This window comes from Malaclemys terrapin, chromosome 9, assembly GCF_027887155.1.
Source record: "Malaclemys terrapin pileata isolate rMalTer1 chromosome 9, rMalTer1.hap1, whole genome shotgun sequence".
NCBI lineage: Eukaryota > Metazoa > Chordata > Testudines > Emydidae > Malaclemys > Malaclemys terrapin.
Genome location: NC_071513.1, coordinates 15,134,353 through 15,153,655, shown reverse-complemented (window position 1 = coordinate 15,153,655; position 19,303 = coordinate 15,134,353). Strand labels below are relative to the sequence as shown.

The 19,303-nt window shown below is 38.8% G+C and overlaps 1 protein-coding gene across 5 annotated transcripts in view; it reads left to right on the top strand.

The window, feature by feature from the left end:
- Positions 1 to 19,303, top strand: part of TENM1 (teneurin transmembrane protein 1) — a 502,103-nt gene that overhangs the window by 349,824 nt on the left and 132,976 nt on the right. For 3 of the 5 annotated variants that reach the window (XM_054040280.1, XM_054040278.1, XM_054040277.1), the window contains 3 exons: positions 12,173 to 12,358; positions 13,595 to 13,618; positions 17,731 to 17,877. In XM_054040280.1, coding sequence (XP_053896255.1) covers positions 12,173 to 12,358; positions 13,595 to 13,618; positions 17,731 to 17,877 — 357 coding nt within the window. The remainder of the gene's footprint in view (positions 1 to 12,172; positions 12,359 to 13,594; positions 13,619 to 17,730; positions 17,878 to 19,303) is intronic. The other 2 variants (XM_054040281.1, XM_054040279.1) reach the window with 1 other exon arrangement.

The window sequence follows — 19,303 nt, the reverse complement described above, 5'->3', positions numbered from 1 at the left end:
CTATGAGCACGTGCATCCTAATACCAGGAGTAGGGCTTGTATCCTGAGCAGCTCAGGAAGCATTCATGGAAGCAGCTGTGAATCATACTATGGCAGCATTACCAAGAAAATAGACTCAGGCCTATAGTTGTTATAACCCCCAACACTCAGTCCGTCCAGCTGCCAGTTATTAAAATGTCCTGACTTGCTTTTCATCATGATCTCAACAGAGTGCAAAGTAATATCTCAGCAAAAAATGACTTATTGTAACCCTCCTCGCCCCCCTCACCCTGCCCATGAGCCAGCCCCTCCAAATTCACACAGGGCCTAAGCATTTAAGCAAAAACCTGTGAGTTTGGAGGGGCTTGTTCACTTAGTTTAGATCTTTGGCAGGAGCTTGCTGTTTCAGTAGTGTCCAGACAAATGCAGCATTCTTTTCAATCGGGCCTTCCTAGTCATTGTCATTTTAAGCCTCATCTGACCTCGACAACAACCACATACTTCGATTATTTTTGTTCTGACTGAAAATGTCCTTCATAAAAGCTAGTGACTCAAAATGACGTCCCTTGCATTCAAAGGGTTTTTTCTCCTAGTCAGAATCCAATAAAGGGAATTTTTGTTTTATGAACAAATAGCATTAAAATTTGGCTAGACTAAGGAAGTACAAACACATTTTATTGAAACATTTACTTTACAATTCAGTGCAAGTTGATTGTTTATAAGAGGCAAGTTTATAGTTCAATCAGCATGCTTAAATTTTGTATTTCCTTCGGAAATTAGTTTCTAAACCATGCTGTGCACTTGAAGGCATAAAGTCCCTTTTATGCTATGTTTTAATTTTCCTTAATACATTGTGGTATCAAAGTTATAATATTCTCCTTTAGGATCTGCTGACTAAAATTGTGTTGCACAAATCCCTCTAGAATAGTACTTTTTAAAATATTTTATTGTAGTGGCACGATAAATTTAAAAAGCTATCATGAAAATATAGGCTACAATAGGCTACACAGGGAAATATTCCACAAAGGTTAATTTGTCTCTGAAAATAGAAAACTACTGTCTATTAGAAGGTTAAATGATGCAAGCTCCATGCATGTTTCTCCTGCATATTGCTTTATATGGCTTGTTGATTAGTTAGCTAATCCCAGGGGTGACAATGCAAACAGTAGAATTCCTGGCTCTAGTTCACAATAAAGATTTTTGCTTAAAAATGTAGACCTAGTAATTCTTTTAAAAATGCAAACCAAAATAAGTGAAATATTACAGTAATTGAAAATACATGTTACTGGAGATGGATCAAAGACTCCATGTACATTATCCCATTGTGCAACAGACATTCATGCATGCCCTAGTCCCATGGCTTTGAAATCTTGGCTATTTAAATGAACAGATCATCATGGTATAAAGCAGAAGTTCCCACACTGTGGTCCAAGGACCACATTCTGATGGTCTTCAGAAAGCTGTCAGTCCACACAGTGCTTGGCTCATCCTTGTTTCCAGCTATTTCTACAGGCACTCAGCCTCTTGATTGCAGCAACTACTGCTAAGAGGAAACAGAGAGGAGAGACAAGCTGCCTTTAGGTATCATGTGGTTGGTCAGCATGTCCAGGAGAAAGAGAAATTCAACAAAACAATGCCTGCAGAGAAGAGTATCAGGAAGCAGGGGGGCTGAGAAGAATGGAGTGGGTAGCAGAGAAGCATGTGCAAGGGAGAAGGGAGAGACAGAGGAACCAAATGGGACACAGTGATTCACTTTTCAAAATCTGCAAAATACTTATCTCACAGACAACAGTTAAATACTTTCCTAAAGTTATTTTTTCCATGTAAACAATTGTTCTAGCAGCTAAAGGAATGTTGTGTGATTGCCGAAGGGATGGTGACATGTGACAGTTACTGCGGTTCTTGCTACGAAAAGTACAAAAAACTAAGAAGTAGTAAACTGTGCTGTGAATGGGTGCTGTTGTCAGAAAAATGGTACAGTGTTGTGTGCTAGGAGAGTGGGCTGCAAGTTTTTTAATCAGGTGGGAGACTGATGGAGCTTTGTACCTAGTCATAAGCTATGGCTGTTTCAGGAATGTGTTCACATATACTGTATGTCTTTGCTGAGATACAAATAATACATTTCATGAGCTCATAGGGTTGCTATCTTGTTAAAGCGAAGTGTAGTTCTTCCCTGAAAAATGACTCTAACATAGCAATGTGGACATTGTCTCTTTGTTTCCATATTAAATTAGCTCAGTTTACAAGTAAAACAAGATACTTTTTTTTTTTTTTAACTGCCAGCCCAGATCCCTCAACTTAGGCTCTGAAAGTCACACTGGGTATGTCTACTAAGCCCGGGTCTGTGGGACCCAGGCTTGTGGACTCAGTGTTTCCAAGCCTGTGCTTGAGTGTCCACTCTACATTGCAAACCTGGGTTTACAATTCCTGAACCCATCTCACATTGTGTTAATACGTCTATGCGGCACTACACAGACCACCTGGCATGGGTCTGCAGCATCAGTTGCATCCTTGCTGCAAAATGACAGGGCTTGCACCTGAGTCATGGCAGAATTCGGGCTCTGACAAACCCCCCAACAGGATCCTAGAACCCACGTCCTGAGTACTTGCTGGCCTGACTCAGACTGATTTGTTGGGTTTTTTCTGAGCCAGAGTCCAGGCTTAGAGTACAGTGTAGACATACCCACTGTGTCCTTTACTTCTCAGCATCATCTCCCATCCAAACTTAGCCATCAGTTGCACATATGCAGGCCTGGGGCTGCCTTTGGGTTTGCACAGTTGCATTTGAATTGAAGTTAGTAAATAATTCTTTCAATTATGTATGATAAGGAATAGTGCCCTCCCTCTCAGCAGTGTTGGCTTCGCAGGGGTAGCAAGAGTAAACAGCAGTAGAAATCTATTTTTGTTACTACAGTCAGATAAATCATTTTTCTTTGTAGGCCATATTCTAAGGTTAATTGAGTGAATTGCAGTTGTTGTCTACTATGTATAAACAGTACTTTAAAATCATGTTTCTTCTTAATTTAGTATTAAGGATAGAACTGATTAAATAATTCATTGGGAATCATGTAGTCTCTGAATTTAGCCTTTTTCAATAATAATAATAATAATAATTAATAACTTTCCTATTCTCAAATTATCCATGAACCATTTTGGGCTTAACTATGGAAAATTCCTGATCCAGTCCTGTTCCCAGAAATGGCCGTTCTCAGGGTTTAAAGAAGCAGTTAAGCCCATCTCTGTCAGCTTTACCAAACTTACCTAATGGATAAGCTCTTTGCCTATTTAATTTTTTTCTAATTAACAGCTTGTCAACTTCCAAGGCCTCCTTGGACGCATTTCTCACTAACTTTACTATCTATAATGTCTTTCACTGATTCCCATTTGCATGTCATGGTACAGCACTGACTCAGTGGTTTCACTTCTTTCCCCAACCTTCATGTCTACCCGGCTTCTGGCTTCAATCTTGCATCTGTGGACCTCACGTCTCAGGAACCCTGTATTGCATTTTCCTTCTACCAGTGAATTCCTCCATGCAGCCTTGTCTTCCTGTTTCTATAACAGTTCTTCTATCCTACTCATTACTGGCTCAAATTCACTTTTTTTGCACTGCTCCCTCGCTAGTACTCTGATTGAACAAGCCATACATAGAAAATTATATGCACTGAAAGAAATTTCCTCCTGTTGTTCCCAGATTATTGGGAAGCAGTTTACAGAGCTTGTTAGCCAGAGCATGAATCTCTAGTGACCACTGTGTAGCTGCTCTGCTTACAGCATGTAAGGCTGAAACAAAGTAATTGAGATAACTGTGAAAAAGGACAGTATTTGACAAGGAAACCTCACATACATTTACTTGAGAAGCCCAGTATAAAACAGTTAGTCTGGACAGAGCACTATGGGGTTCCCGCCTCACCCCTGTGTCAGTGTAATCTTCCCTGCTATTAGATTACGCTTCTGTTCATTTATTTTAAAACATTTCCCACAAGTCTTATCTGACCTGTCAACCTGTATCATCTCCAGATCTGAAAAAGAAGAAAGAGACAAATTCTGCTGTTAAAACCCCTTGTGAGTCAGACAGCATAATTGTATTTCTGTTTTACACCAATATCATGGCTTAGTAAACAAAGCTATACCCAATGGTGAATGTATTAATGCTTCTCAGTGGTATCAATTTCCAGAGCTTTGGTTCCATGAAATGAAATATCTATTGGTATGTTTACCATTGCCAGTCCAGATTCATAAGGTTGCATTGATTAGATTTTTGAACTGTAAAAATCAATACAGGTTGGGTTTTTTTATATACAAATTGGATTTGGATCAGGAAGAAAATATTCCACAGATGAGGAGAAATAAAACTGGACAGAAAAACTTCTTTGTCTGTCTAGTGATTATTTTCTTACACAAATTGTCAAGAAAATTAAGGCTCCAAGTTTGCAAAAGGTACTTTCCAAATTAGTCTAGCATTATGAGTAATTGTATTAAAATTTTAAAAATCCACTTACATGCAGATATTTTATAAGGTGAGCAGACTATACCTATAATACCCTAGCTGGTGGGATTGTTGATGGCAGCATTCCTAATGGAAATCAGGAAAACTGTTTTTTGAGTACTTAATGCATCATAAATGTATCCATTGAGATGGGGTAAAATTATTTCCAGAAAGCAATTAATACAGTTACTCCAGTGATGGGGAGGCATTATTATGAGTAACATACAAAAAGATACAGCATCTTTAGTTCCAATGTTTTTCTATTTTATGTGGTTTGGGCTGTGGCACTATGATGGGGTAATCTGACCACCTTCAGGATAGTGGTGCCTAGTGGTCAGCCCACCCCCATCATGTGGAGTGGCCCATTAAGATTGTGAAAGGTCTGATACACACACACACACACACACACAGATCTAGGAGATATTGATAAAGAGGAAGTGTCCCAGGAATAAGTAGTGCTTGGGAGGAAATCTCGTCCCTGTGTCTTTAAGGGCCTGGGACCAGGAGCCTTGCGGAGAAGGTGGAGTAATGTTCCCCTCTTACCCAACCAATTGGAGATAAACTGGGGGATGGGGCCAGCATAAATGCTGCCCCCTCCCTTATAGCAGGGAAGACACCAGCAGGAGAACACTGGTCTGCTGAACCCTCTGAGGGCTAATTGGGGGGAAAGAAGCCAGCTGAGGGAGAAGTGGGCTAAAATCCTGCAGCTGGCTAATTTAAAACTAGGATTGGTAGAATTCTATTTTTTTTAATAATTTTGATGGATAATATTGATGTTGACTTTTCAGCATTTTTTTATTTGTATCAATAGAAATTTTCACAGTTGTGGGAAATTTATGAGGCGCTCAGACAATGGGAGGCAGACCATACTTATTTAATGGCAGTAGACGTTGAGATTCAAAAAGTTAAAATTTTATAACCGTTAAACACAAATTGCCAATATCGCATGTCAAAGTATACAGAGTAAATGTCCTTAAATCAAACTTTAATAAGTTCGCTAGCAGCATTTTTCTTTCTTTGCCTATCTGTAAATTTCAGTTAGTATCGATGGAAATATTTTTTCATGGTTTGTGTGCATGTGGTGAAATTAATGTTTACCAATATTTACCCGTCAAATCAAATCCTTCCAAACCTACTTACAACCCAGCTCCAAGAAGGAGAGCTGGGGACTCCTGGCTTAAGAAGAGACAGAGGGACTGGCTAATTTATAGCCCAGCTTCAAGGAGGAAAGCTGAGGACACCTGTTTTGAAAGAGGTGACTAGGAATCTTCTGTGCACCCAGACTGGAGTGATCTAGGGCAACTAACCAAAGTGAGTTACACTAGATAGAAGGAGTTAATAAATCAGACCTCATGAAAGGGTACATGTCTTGAACCAATTTAGTCCGAGTAATTGACTGAAAAAACCTGAGGGTCCCTGACTGCAATATACCTACAGAGCCATGAACAGCTGCAAGGGGGCATGCTGGATGGGAACGCCTCATGGCAGGTACAAATGTAAGAAATGTAACTTGTAAGTTTGAGAAATGATATGTCACAAATATTTTCTCTGAATTAAGCTTAAAAGTGAAGAGCTAACAGTTAAATTTAAAGTGAAACTGATCGTTTGGGGTAGTGTTGGCTCCTCCATATGGGCAGGATAGGTGGTCATGTTGTGCTGATGGGCTATATTGTACTGAATAAGTATCTGGATAATGGTTTTCGGTGCGTGTAACCCAAACACAGCATACTTTGATGTTGAGACCTTGATTTTTTGCCGGCCTTCCTCACTGAGGAGTATCCTATTCCATGAGTAACCCTTTAGAAACCAATGAGACTGCTCATCGAGTAAGGCATTCCTTAACATGAGCAATGGCATGACAATCGTCTGTATTCACTAGGCACAATTAAAAGCAGAAGCATTCAACATTTTGCAGTTTCCAATAAATCCACCATTAATTACAATTGCAGTAATGATTTTTGGGACAAATCTAACAAACAGACAACACAGAAGAGAGAGAGGAAACTGGGTATCAGTCAGGTTCCTTGATTCCCATTCCTCTTCCTCTTGGCCAACCATTCAGGCAGTTGCTGTCATGAGTGTTAACAGTCCAATTAGAGTCTAGGGTCTACTTATACTGGACTATTATATATTATACCTTTAATTCATAAAACATTTCACATACAGGTCTAGCTCCTCAGCTCATGTTAAATCAGCACGGCTGCATTGAAGACAGTGATCCAAAAGAGAACCTGGCCTAAAAACAGTTTAAGTCTAATCTTTCTTCCCATGGTAAACACCTTAGCAGGGTGTTTCCCAGCAATAAGACAATATTTTAAAGCCTGCAGGCCATGGGGGAGTAAGAAAAATTAAAAGCAGACCAAATAATGAGAAGAAATCAAGAAAACAAAGCGACAGAAAGAAAATGATGGGGGAGAAAGAGGGAGGTAGTCTGTAAAAATGTTGGATGATTTGTGAAGTATAAAAGGAAGTCCATGTGTTTCCATCACCACCCTAGCTGACACAACAATTCCATCAAAAGCCCCAGTGTAAACATAGTTATACCAGCAAAAAGTCCTTTTGCCAATATAACTTATTTCATTTGGGGAACTGGAACCTTTTCTAGTGTAGGCAATGCCTCCATTTGGTGTCATTCAGAAATAGCTCCATCACTTTTGAAACTTGCAATTTAAGTTTTGAACTTTTGTGGGAGAAAAAAATATATTAATAAAATCAGTTGCTGAAAAATGAAAGACAGAACAGAGTTGTCTCCAGGACACAGCAGGCAGGTAATTTAAAAAGCTCAGGAATATTGTTGAAATTATTATGCAAGCTTATTAAATGCAATGTATATTTAAATTGAAAAAAAACTTTCTTTATTAGGCCTAGATAGGTGAATTTTCATAGCCTCCAGCAGTTAAGCATATTGGGTAAAAGTTGGGTTAGATTAATTTCTAATCTTTATGGAAATCCATTTTTTAATAAATGGATTTCCAAGTTATGAATATGACACTTACGGGTTTAGAATATCTGTAGCACAAGGTTCATCATTTAAATATGTGGGAAAGTAAAATGAAAGTGTTTTTTGTTTTAAGATTATTTGAAAACTTTTGTTGACATATATTTTTATATTTTAACATAATGTTCTAGCTGAGTTATTCCTGAAGTGTGTTGAAATAACATAGAAATCTTATCATTAGAAACTATAAAATATTTAGCTTTAATTTTCTTTTTCCTATGATGCAGTTAGAAACTTCTTATAAAACACAGTTAAGAGAACTCATTGTTGACTTAGATAATTAAAATAAAGAATATGAAGTGAATTTTAATGCTTTTTAGATTAGCCCCAGAATGATCAATATATTTGTCTCCTTTTCAAGAATATCCACCAATAATGCTTCAGACTGTATATGATGTCTTCTAACAAAATTAATGAACATTCAGAATTAAGGACATGTCAGTAAAGATTCCTAACTGCTTCAGTTGAACATGGTTTTTTAGACGTCGCTTGCTCTTTAGTTGGTGGAAGGCTGAGGAGTCTGAATGCTAGATGTGATCTACATAAGACTATATCTCATAAAAGCCTGTAAGCAGGGGTCAGTTTGAGCCAGAGGCACTCATCAGCTGAGGCAAGTGAGACACAACTTAACCAAGAATTCCCAACAGCTACAAAATACATTTTGCCTATTCTATGTTATTTAATTGCTGAATAGATACAGATTTGAGGACAAACTGTGATTGGATTTAAATGTCACAGCTCTTTCTCTCCAGTAGCGAAATGCAATGTAAGAAAGTTCGAAGAATGTAGTGCTTGATGCATGAGGCTCAAATCTTGATATAGATAATTGTGCCTCATGAAGCTATCTTGCTACCATGGCAATTTACCATGCCCAGGAGTCACTTTATAAGGGTATTACTGTGGTAACCAGTGCTTGGTGAGGCCATGGAAGGATTGTAGAAGTTAAGGCTGGCCTGCAGAGGGCAGGAATGGGGCCTGCACTTTCCGGGCCCCTTCCCTGGGGGTGGACCCTGTGCATGTGGACAATGAACCACCACCGAGCCCTGAGAGCACCTTGTGCTTTGTCACCTCTGAGTAGCAAAGGGAGTAGCAGCACCTGTTCCCACATCCGCCTGTTGCTTATCACTAGAAATAAACTAACCTTTTAATAACCACTAAATTATACACTGTGTGGGAGTGGAAATAACTCTTTTGTGATCTGTGCCTCACCTGTCAAAAAAGTCACGAACGGTCACTGGTTTGAGGCAGTTCCCAGCACTCTTCCAACACATTGCTAGAAGTCCTGTCAGTTTCTGCAGAACCTAAGGTTTTATTTAATAACAAAACGAAGTCCTTAGCTCTTATGGTTGCAAAGATCTTGTTTCAGTTATAAACTGGTGCAGTGCAGATAAAAACCCTGGGCCAGATCCTCAGTTTGTGTAATTGTAGTGGCTCAATTAACTTCAATGGAGATCAGAAAATTTACACCGAGGATCCCCCACACACCTGCACAGTTATAGAAAGTCCAAGTACAGCTGAACCATTTTTCTTCTGTGCAGTAAGGCAAGCCATGCAGAAGAACAGCACACAGAGAAGATGTAGAGATGTGACAAGGAGGTGCAGGAAATTTCATTAGTGGATCCATTATGTAAAGTGACAAGCCTAAACTCTTCTATGTAGAGAAGGAGCTTCACAAATATAGTGTGTTACCCTATAGGTGGTATAAGTGATTGACAATGGAATATAATACACAAAGCCTCAGGCTGGTGGGATATTGCCCATAGAATTCACGTTTTGAATCCAAAGAGGATTTTTTTTTAAATTATAGTAGTTTATTATGCATTTTAAGGAGCAATGGAGTGGAAGGAAATGCAGTTTTTTCCTAATTTACCTCTCTGGTTGGCTTCTTCTCATTTCAATTTATAATCGTGTTTTCGCGGAGCCATAGTAGCTGACACTTGCCTATCAGGCTCAGTTAAATCCAGGATATTTTGCATGGCTGCTCTGGTTCCTAGAGCATTGCTCATCTGGGGTGGTTCTGAGTCCTTAAAGCATCTGTTGTTGTGGAAGGAAGAACAGACATAATTTAACAAAGGGTCCAGTATCACAATTACATGATCTTTTGGCTTTTTTATGATGTGACATTTATGGACAGAATTGTCTGGGACCATCTACCTATTTTGGGGTTTTATATTCTGCTCATCACTGTAGTATCTCAGCACCATCCACTGTGGAGTATTCTTTTGTTTAACCTCCTATGCGAACATGGTCTACCAGGACAAACAGAAATTCAGTCAGCTAGTGTTTCTCCCAGTTTGAGGGATTTTATGCATGTTTTTCTCCAGGAGGAACTAAAGAGTTTATGTGTTTGGATATTCAAAACAAGGTAGCTTGAACTGAAAGTGCATGCTTAGTCATATTTATTAGGCGAGCTACTGGTTTTAAACTGAAATCTTCTCTGTGCTTGTGCTACTTTGCTGTAGTTAGGATGGTCATTAGATTTGATTTCTGGTGCCTTGCTTGAGAACAGAAATCTATGGACAATCATGAGAACTGTGCTTGGATCTCCCAGCCTGAAGAATCCATCTCTAGTGTCGTCTTAAACCACATTTTTAGGAGCTTAATATTAAATAATTGAAATAATGATGGAAACCTGAGAGTTCAGACTCTGCCCACAGAGTGCTGATGTGTCAAGTGGTTGAGCAAGAAGAGACAACTGAACGAAGTATCTTCTCTGCTTTGCAGCCTTATTATCAGAGAAATGTTGAAGTTCACAATTCGCTTTCAAAGGAAAACAATGTCCGTCCTCCAGCGCAGTCATTGCCCTCATTAGTTCATGGCAGGAATTGTTTTCAAATTTTCCTTTGACTTCTGAAGATATATGAAGAGATCACTGTTCTAGAACGGTTGTCCTTTTGACTGAGCAAAGTGAGGCCCTACACTCAATTTGATGGCATTTCTCTGTCTCAGTGCAGTGCAATGCAATAACTTGTGAACTCTGCATCTGATCTGTTCCAAAATGTCAGGAAATATTCTAGGCATCAGTGCCCAGAACCCCATTGAATTTGGTGAAAATCTGAAAACTTGAAACGGATATGGGGGATACATGGTGCCACTGGCATCTGATTAGGGGCACGAGGATTAGAGGAGAATGAGGGGGCACACAGAACCCCTGGCATGGGGGGCAGAATGCGGGTTGTTGGAATGGAGGGAGGCAGGCAATGGGAGTACTCAGAGCTGCTGGTATGGGAGAAGAGGGAAACAGAGAGAACACACAGAGCCTGGGCTTGTTATACTGGTTATACACACACACACAGAGATTGTTTTTAAAAGGTACTGCTGAATAAAACTATTCATGACCCTGAAACATTAAAAATGACATTCCTATACATATGTTGTAAATCACACAGCTGTCAACATCTGTAATGTTATTGCATGGTTTGGTTTTCATTACTTTTTTATTTCTGTTGAAAGATTGAAATTGATAAGGAATTTAAATATGTACTTTTAAAAAAAATCCTATAGAATGTCACTTTTTGTCATTACAGACATTCAAGGGGGAGTGTTTATATATAATAGTTCAGAGTAAGAAATTATCATTCTTTAAAACCTGTCAGGGGAAAATCTTTCCACCATTTGGTATGTTACATTTTTAAATCACGTTTTAAATCAGAACAGACATGGTTATTTTGGCTTATACTTACAGTGCTATCAACTAGCTTCTGAGAAGGAGGAGGAAACATTCTTCTGGCAGGTTAATTGCAGAATAACAAGCAAATTCTGTCTGCTGACACTAATTATTTTAAATAAATTTAAACTACATTGAGCCCTCTTATAATGAAACCATTCTTTTCACAGAACGACTTCACTCTAAGTGGAGGTAGAATTGCAATTGGCATGTTGTGATTTATTGAAACAATTCAGGACTTTTAATTCTCCTTCACTATGAATGGAATTTCACTAGGGTCCCATCAATGCAGAAAAATTTACTGTGAATAGAAATGACTTGCAAGAACTGATCTTGTCACCATGGAATAGTTTTTATAGTTTGACCAGCCAGCCATTGATGGGCAAGAGTAAAGCTTTTTAAACAGACCTTGAAAACCATTACAGAATTTGGGACGTATTCCTGTGATGAGGGGCCTATATGTTGGTAATATTGAATTTTTCCAGGGCTGTGGGTTGCTTGCTGTTTAACATATGTTATTTTCTTTCTGTGTATTAGCTCGTTGGCTTTTATTGCCATAAGTGAAGGCCACTACCAAACTGATTAATATCTGTGTGATCACTTTGCTGTAATAGATTAGTCACACTTTGTCTTTTAACTCAATCCACCTGGACCCTGTACTTTGAGAACTGTTTAAATAAAAACTGTCCTAGATTTCTGAAAACACCTATCAGAATCAGGGATGGATGTGTGATACACTGGCTTAGGGCCTGATCCAAAATGCACCCAAGTAAATGGAAGTCTTATTATTGGTTTCAGTGGGCTTTGGAGCAGGGCCCTATGGCATGCAATTAGTGGCTGGCCCTAACAGATATAAGGCTTGCTACTTACCTGCTGCTAAAGGAGGAGTAGTTCATGTGGTTGCAGCCTGTATTTCATGATAAAAGTCCTGCATTCAATCACTCTTGATGACGGATGTCTGTATGCCTTATCAATGCATAGTCCATAACAAAACATAAAATTACCATCTAAAAGTATGTATTCTTTGAATCCCATATAGAATTATGCACTATGGACTGTGGTAGCCATGGTGTTTGTTCAAGAGGAATATGCCAATGTGAAGAAGGCTGGGTAGGACCAAGCTGTGAGGAACGTACATGCCACTCTCACTGTGCTGAACATGGCCAGTGCAAAGATGGGAAGTGTGAGTGCAGCCCTGGATGGGAAGGGGATCATTGCACCATTGGTAAGATTTTTATGTTGGTTTTTTCTAAAAGGCTGATTAGCTAATAGGAAGATCTGCCACCAACTTGAAGAGCCCTTGGAAAAATTAGAGAGCCAAATTCAGGCCTGGAGTACAGAGATGCCTCTCCACTGACTTTGATGGACTGGCACACACTTACACCAGATCTGTATTTGTCCCACAGTGTGTGGTCAATGCAGCTTTTGCTTTACATGCAGCATTACTGACATAATAGTTGGAAATATCAAATCAAAGATATATATATATATATAGGTTACATTCTAATGCACATCTGAGCTACATTCCTATAGGTACTGAGAATCATAAAAAATACTTAAAAATTATTAATAGAGGTTGTAGGGGATGAAACTAGCAGGCAGCTTAAATAAGTCTAAATCTGCTGCCTTCACATCAGAGCATTTAACTATTTTGCTTGTCACAAGAGATGGTTTTACAGCAGCCGACTACCACAATATTGTTAATAAGTTAAAGCTTATGACTCTTTTCAGAAGTCATTATTCAGCTGTACAAATGTTAATTGTTATATTTTAATAAAATGTGACACATTTTTACAAAGCTTAATAGTGTTTCTTGCCAAAATGTCATTACTGTTTTCCCAGAGCATTCTTATTCTTAAACATTTTAATTGCATGTAAGAGACCAGGATACCTAATTTTGAGAGGTAGGTAGTCCAGACTTTCATGCTTTGCAAATACAGTGCCTATCTTTTTTCTTTTCTGTATTATGAAAATTTGGCTCTTCCTCATTTAATTAAATGGCAAAATTCTATAGCCAGTGATTCAATTACCTTATAATACCTGCTTATAGGGAGTAAAATTGATAAAAAAATAAAGAGAATTTTCTTTATTGTTAGTAAAAATTATTTTGTTCAAGAGATTTGGTTTTGGTTTTAAAAGGAAGATAACTAAGCAATGACTGAATTAAGTAGAAGGCACAGCTTGCATTACACATGGTAGTACCCATAATATTAAAGAACAATAACTGAAGAACACACGTAGCTCCAATTATTGTTTATTGCTATATGAGTCCTTTCTGACATCCTGGATAACAAAATCAGCTATTTGTTTTATTCGAAGTCGTAAGAATAGACCTGATTTGCAATAAGAGAGAGGCACTTTATCTTAACCGAAGTATGGTAAACTATTAGCAAATGGTTTCTTTGTTTTCATTCTGGTGCAGAAATTCAATCTATCACAGTTTTGTTTTTTCTTTTTTAAGCTCACTACTTAGATGCTGTGCGAGGTAAGCTTTTCATATCAGCATTGCAATGGAATAATGAAAGGATACAAAAGTGTTGGGAATGGGGGTATTTGTGTGACTTGTTCCCTTTTGAGCCTCCTACTTCCTGTACTGTTAAGATACAATATTTATTCAGGATAAATCAAATGGATGACTGGATAGGTAGGTATATATTTACAGAGAAGTGTAGTTTGTCTAACAAAATATCAGTACATTCTGCATTCTTAGCTCTTTATATTGTCCCAATATTTCATCAGAAGCTGAGGTGTCTAAAGTAAGCATGACTGGAATGTTGCTTTCGCATTTGGTTACCAATTTCCATATATATGTAATATGCTACGTGAGACGAGTCAGATTTCTGCTCATGGTTTCCATTCACGGAGTGATGACAGCACTGAGTACTTGGTATTACCGGAATAATTTGTGTCAAACCTTCCTTCTATTAGAACAACATTTCCATATTTTTATCATCTGCAGCTAGAGAGTAGGTTTCATTTGTGAAGGAAATATGCTTCTCTAAGACTTTGGAGGTGGGGGAGAAATGTAAAACCACGCATGTTTTAAAATATGGCATTGTACAATACTGTGTGAGGTTTTGAGTTATCAGAGGGATTTATAAATATTTCCTCTACCCCACACCCACGTTAGTTGCTGCTTTGAGCAATTTGTGTGTTTGCCCTTTGGCAGAAAACTCTATCTAGGCTAGAGATGAAATACTTTATTAAACCATTCCAGACCCAAAGAGCTAAATTCTGTGTTGATTTGCACCCTGTGCATGTCCTTTGACATGAATTTGCTCTGCAGGGCCTATGGCTTGTTTCTGGCCCTACATGTCTGTCTTTCATGGTTTGGAAGCAATCTCTCAGTCCTAGCCACACTGTTGTGTAAGAAATCACGCTGTCTCCTGGGAAGATGGCTCTCAGCAGAGATATCAGACGAAGCAGGATTCCAAAAAGGATTGGACACTTATTTATGTATTTATTATTTTATCTCTTCAGAATTAAATAACAATAAAAAATGACCATACAAAAAGCCCTAGGTTACCTGAGAATTATTAGATTTACATTCATAAAGGACAACCACCCACAGCAAAATATAATCATTAAATATACCAATAATGAATGAACTCAGCTGGCCAATAAATCAAAACAGAAAAACAGCCCCTTTAATCTCCACAGGAACATACCCTCAACTTTCCAAAAAAAAAAATCTATGAAATGAATGGCTTTGACAGTGTACTGGAAGATCGTCAAGATCAAGCTATTTCAGACCAACAAGGAACAAGTTCTAGAGTCCCAGGGCCCTTATAGACAACACCTTACCAGCAGACCCTCTCTATTTTATAATGAGGGGGGAATATAGCTCAGGCATTCCTGCTGATGGCAACTATGGCAGTATGTCTTGGGGGGAGAGGTGATCCTTCAGGTAGGCAGAGGCTAGGAAATCAAAGGCATTGTAAGTCGTAAGTAACAATTTAAACTCTACCAGGAGAGCAATAGGCAGTTGATGCAGATCTTGGAGCCATGGTGTGACGTATAATTTATGTGGATAACAAGCACTATCCAGAGCTATAAAAGTAAGGATTAAAAAAGCAAAACACAAGGATCCTGGAAAGAAACCACCCTCTGACTTTTGGGAGTTAGGAAAAAATGTTCTCTGTGTGCAAGCTGTTCTGTAATGCACCTTTCTCTGAAGCACATGATACTGGCCACTCTGAGCCAGAATACTGGACTAGATGGACCACTACAGAAGTTGGTCCAATAAAAGGTATTACCTCATCCATTTTGTGTCTCTAGGTGGACCACTGGTATTTAGGCTCTGTCTCTTTGACTGGCAGTTCCAAACACCTTTTGCAATATCTTCTTTAGTGGCTGCCAGAAACCCCTGCAGACTGAGTCTTCCTTTCCTCTTGGAATCAAATCTTTTCCTTTTGCAGAAGTGTCAACATGCACTTTCAGATATAGAGAGGCATTGAATTCCTGTGAGTCCGTTCTGGCAAAGAGAAAGCACTCGTTTATAAAGGGATGACACTTGTAGTGTTAAATTGATTGCTAAGCTCCATCCATTGTCCTTTGGCTCCCTGTGTGATAAGGTAAAGATCTGACAAAAATCTGTACTGGCACCAAACTATACAAGCAGATGGACATAAGTGGGCACATCCAAGAGATTATCTATCTGTCATACTGAGCAAGGAACCTAGTTGAAAATGCCAAAATTACTGTTAATTCAGAGTTTGCAAACCCTGGGGATGATGCAATTGATCCATTTTTAGATCTAGTTTCATAATTTACAGAAAGGAACCAAAACATTTCCTACAGCCACCAAAGGGCAAGTGTTTGTCTTATTTGAACTGGATACAGAGTTGTAAGGAAGTGGGAGGGGGCATTACAATGAAACCCCCCTGTGACGGGTTGGATCACAGAACCCCCCTGGGGAGCTGCCACCTGATGTGCCAAGACTACCTCTGCTCCTGCTTTCCCTGCCCGCTCGGGAACACACCACCCTGTCTTGCTGAGCCAGACGCTCCCGTCTGCTCCAACAAAGACCCAGGGTCTGAATTACTTGCCCCAAAAGCTGCAGGTTTACCTGAAAGCAGCTAACAGAAGTGTTCTTGTCTTTAACACCCAGATGCCCAACTCCCAATGGAGTCTAAACCCAAATAACTCCGTTTTACCCTGTATAAAGCTCATGCAAGATAAACTCATAAATTGTTCGCCCTCTATAACACTGATAGAGAGATATGCACAGTTGTTTGCTCCCCCAGGTATTAATACATACTCTGAGTTAATTAATAAGTAAAAAGTGATTTTATTAAATACAGAAAGTAGGATTTAAGTGGTTCCAAGTAGTAACAGACAGAACAAAGTAAATCACTGAGCAAAATAAAATAAAATGTGCAAATCTATGTCTAATCAAACTGAATACAGATAATCTCACCCTCAGAGATGCTTTAGTAAGTTTTTTCCTCAGACTGGACACCTTCCAGGCCTGGGCACAATTCTTTCCCCTGGTACAGCTCTTGTTCCAGCTCAGGTGGTAGCTAGGGAATTCTTCATAATGGTCTTCCTGCTTTGTTCTCTTCCATTCCTTTATATTTCTTTTGCATAAGGCAGGAATCCTTTGTCCCTCTCTGGTTCCCACCCCTTCCTTCTCAATGGAAAGACACCAGGTTAAAGATGGATTCCAGTTCAGGTGACATGATCACATGTCACTGCAAGACTTCATTGCCCACTTGCCAGCACACATGTATAGAGGAAGACTTGCAGGTAAAGCAGTGTCATCTGCAGACAATTGTCCTGGTTAATGGGAGTCATCAAGATTCCAAACCACAATTAATGGCCCACACTTTGCATAATTACAATAGGCCCTCCGAGTTATATTTCATATTTCTAGTTTTAGATACAAGAGTGGTACATTTATACAAAAAGGATGATCACACTCAGTAGATTATAAGCTTTGTAATGATACCTTACAAGAGATCTTTTGCATGAAGCATATTCCAGTTACATTATATTCACTCATCAGCATATTTTTATAAAACCATATTGACTGCAACGTCACCCCCCACCCCCATTTTCCTTCCCTAGGAAAGTACTTCAGAATGAATCAGAAAAGGCTTCCCTAGCCCTGCTCGGTTTGTGTGGGTTTCCACACCTACAGTATCTGCTGCTTCCAGATTCGCTCACCTAAAATTACTTGCCTACATTTTGTAAACTCATCTTTTGTGTCAAAGTTTCATATAGAAACTCTGTCATGAGCACATGATTGATACTAGGTATGAAAACCAAGATAGATAGAAGTTATTTGTATGTGCAAAGCAGCTATTTAGACTTCTGATTACTCAGTTTGGTGTGCACATACTATTAGTGCACCCACATCTGAGTTTTTGCATCCACAAGATTTTAGGCACCAAAAAATAAGCCATTATAACTTAGGCATGCTTTTCTAGGCAAGCAGAGTTGAATATTTGTCCAAGAATGTCCAAAGTAGACCAACTGTGATATCATATAAAAGTAGCAAATATTGTTAAGTAATTTTAATGAACGTTCTGTAACAATTTATAATTTGAAAGAAACTCCTGCATGAAGCCTTGCTCTTTACATTTTCTTCTCTAGATGGCTGCCCGGGTCTGTGTTATGGAAATGGGAGATGCACTCTTGATCAGAATGGATGGCACTGTGTGTGTCAGGTGGGATGGAGTGGCACAGGATGTAACGTTGTCATGGAAATGGTGTGTGGGGATAATATGGATAACGATGGAGGTACTGTACATGCTCCTTTATTTACTTTTTAGTTCTTATGCAGGTCATTCACTGCTGTCCCATAGCTTGTCTTTATGTGAGTTTGTCTTTTCTATCATAGAGGCCCAATGCTATATCCCTTTCTAATGTTAATAGTCCCGTTGCCTTCAGTTGAATTACTCCTATGAATGAGTAGTTGCAGGGTCTGACCTTTATATTGCCAGCTCTTTGGAGAGGAAATCTATCTCCCTGCTTATATGGTCTCCATCATCATAGTACCAGAATGTGTTTTGAAAAAATCCACGTTTTTCATAATAATTACGTTGTTCTTTTATTTCCTTCCAAAAAACCTAAAATAACTCCATTGACTATAAACATGCCTTATGAGGAACTGTAGTCTTTGTCAGACTGACAATAGACACACAAAGGAAATTTAAAATTCTGTCCTAACATTCTTGTGTGACTAACAGAATATACATTGATACATTATCATAATATCAATATTATGAAAGAAATTCTTCAGAAAATATAAAATCATACATTGAGACATGCTCTTATTAAGCAAATTAGTTTCTTAATTTTAACAGAGAGTCACAGTTATAACAGGAAATTGTGGCACATAATTTTGAGATGGTGCTGAGCAAACCAGTAGCAAGTATGCTGAGGATCTCTAAGCCAAAGGTAACTTTTAAATATAGCATGTGACCTACACATAACAATGTACAGTTAAAGCAGCCTCTCTCTTGCTCTATTTTCCCCTGTTGGCTCGTGTATTTGCAGTTAAGTATTCCCAGTCACTGTGGTCCTCGTTTCATTCCAATGATTCATAGATTTTTAAGGCTAGAAGGGACCATTGTGATCATCTGTTCTGTGTAACACAAGCCATAAGACAATTCACGTTTAAGTCCAATAGCTGCTTAAACTAGAATATATCTTTTAGAGTCTTTCACTAAAGGCATGTTTTCCAATACTTTATTCGTGGCTCTTCTCTGAACCCTCTCCAATTTTTTGAATTGTGGACACCAAAAAGGGACACAGTATTCCAGTAGCAGTCGCACCAGTGCCAAATACAAAGGTAATATAACCTCCTTACTCCTACTTTTTTGGCCACAGTATCACACTCAGAGCTCATATTCATCTGGTTACCCCCCATGACCCAAAAGCTTTCTCAGAGTCACTCCCTCCCAGGATAGAGTCCCCCATCCTGGAAGGAATGGCCTTCATTCTTTGTTCCTAGATATATGACCTTACATTTGGCAATATTGAAATGCACATTATTTGCTTGTGTCCAGCTTACCAAGTCATCCAGATTGCTCTGCATCAGAGACCTGTCCTCTATATCATTTACCACTCCTCCAATCTTGTGTCATCTGCAGATTTATCAGTAATGGTTGTATATTTTCATCCAGGTCATTGATAAAAAATGTTAAATAAGATAGAGCCAAGA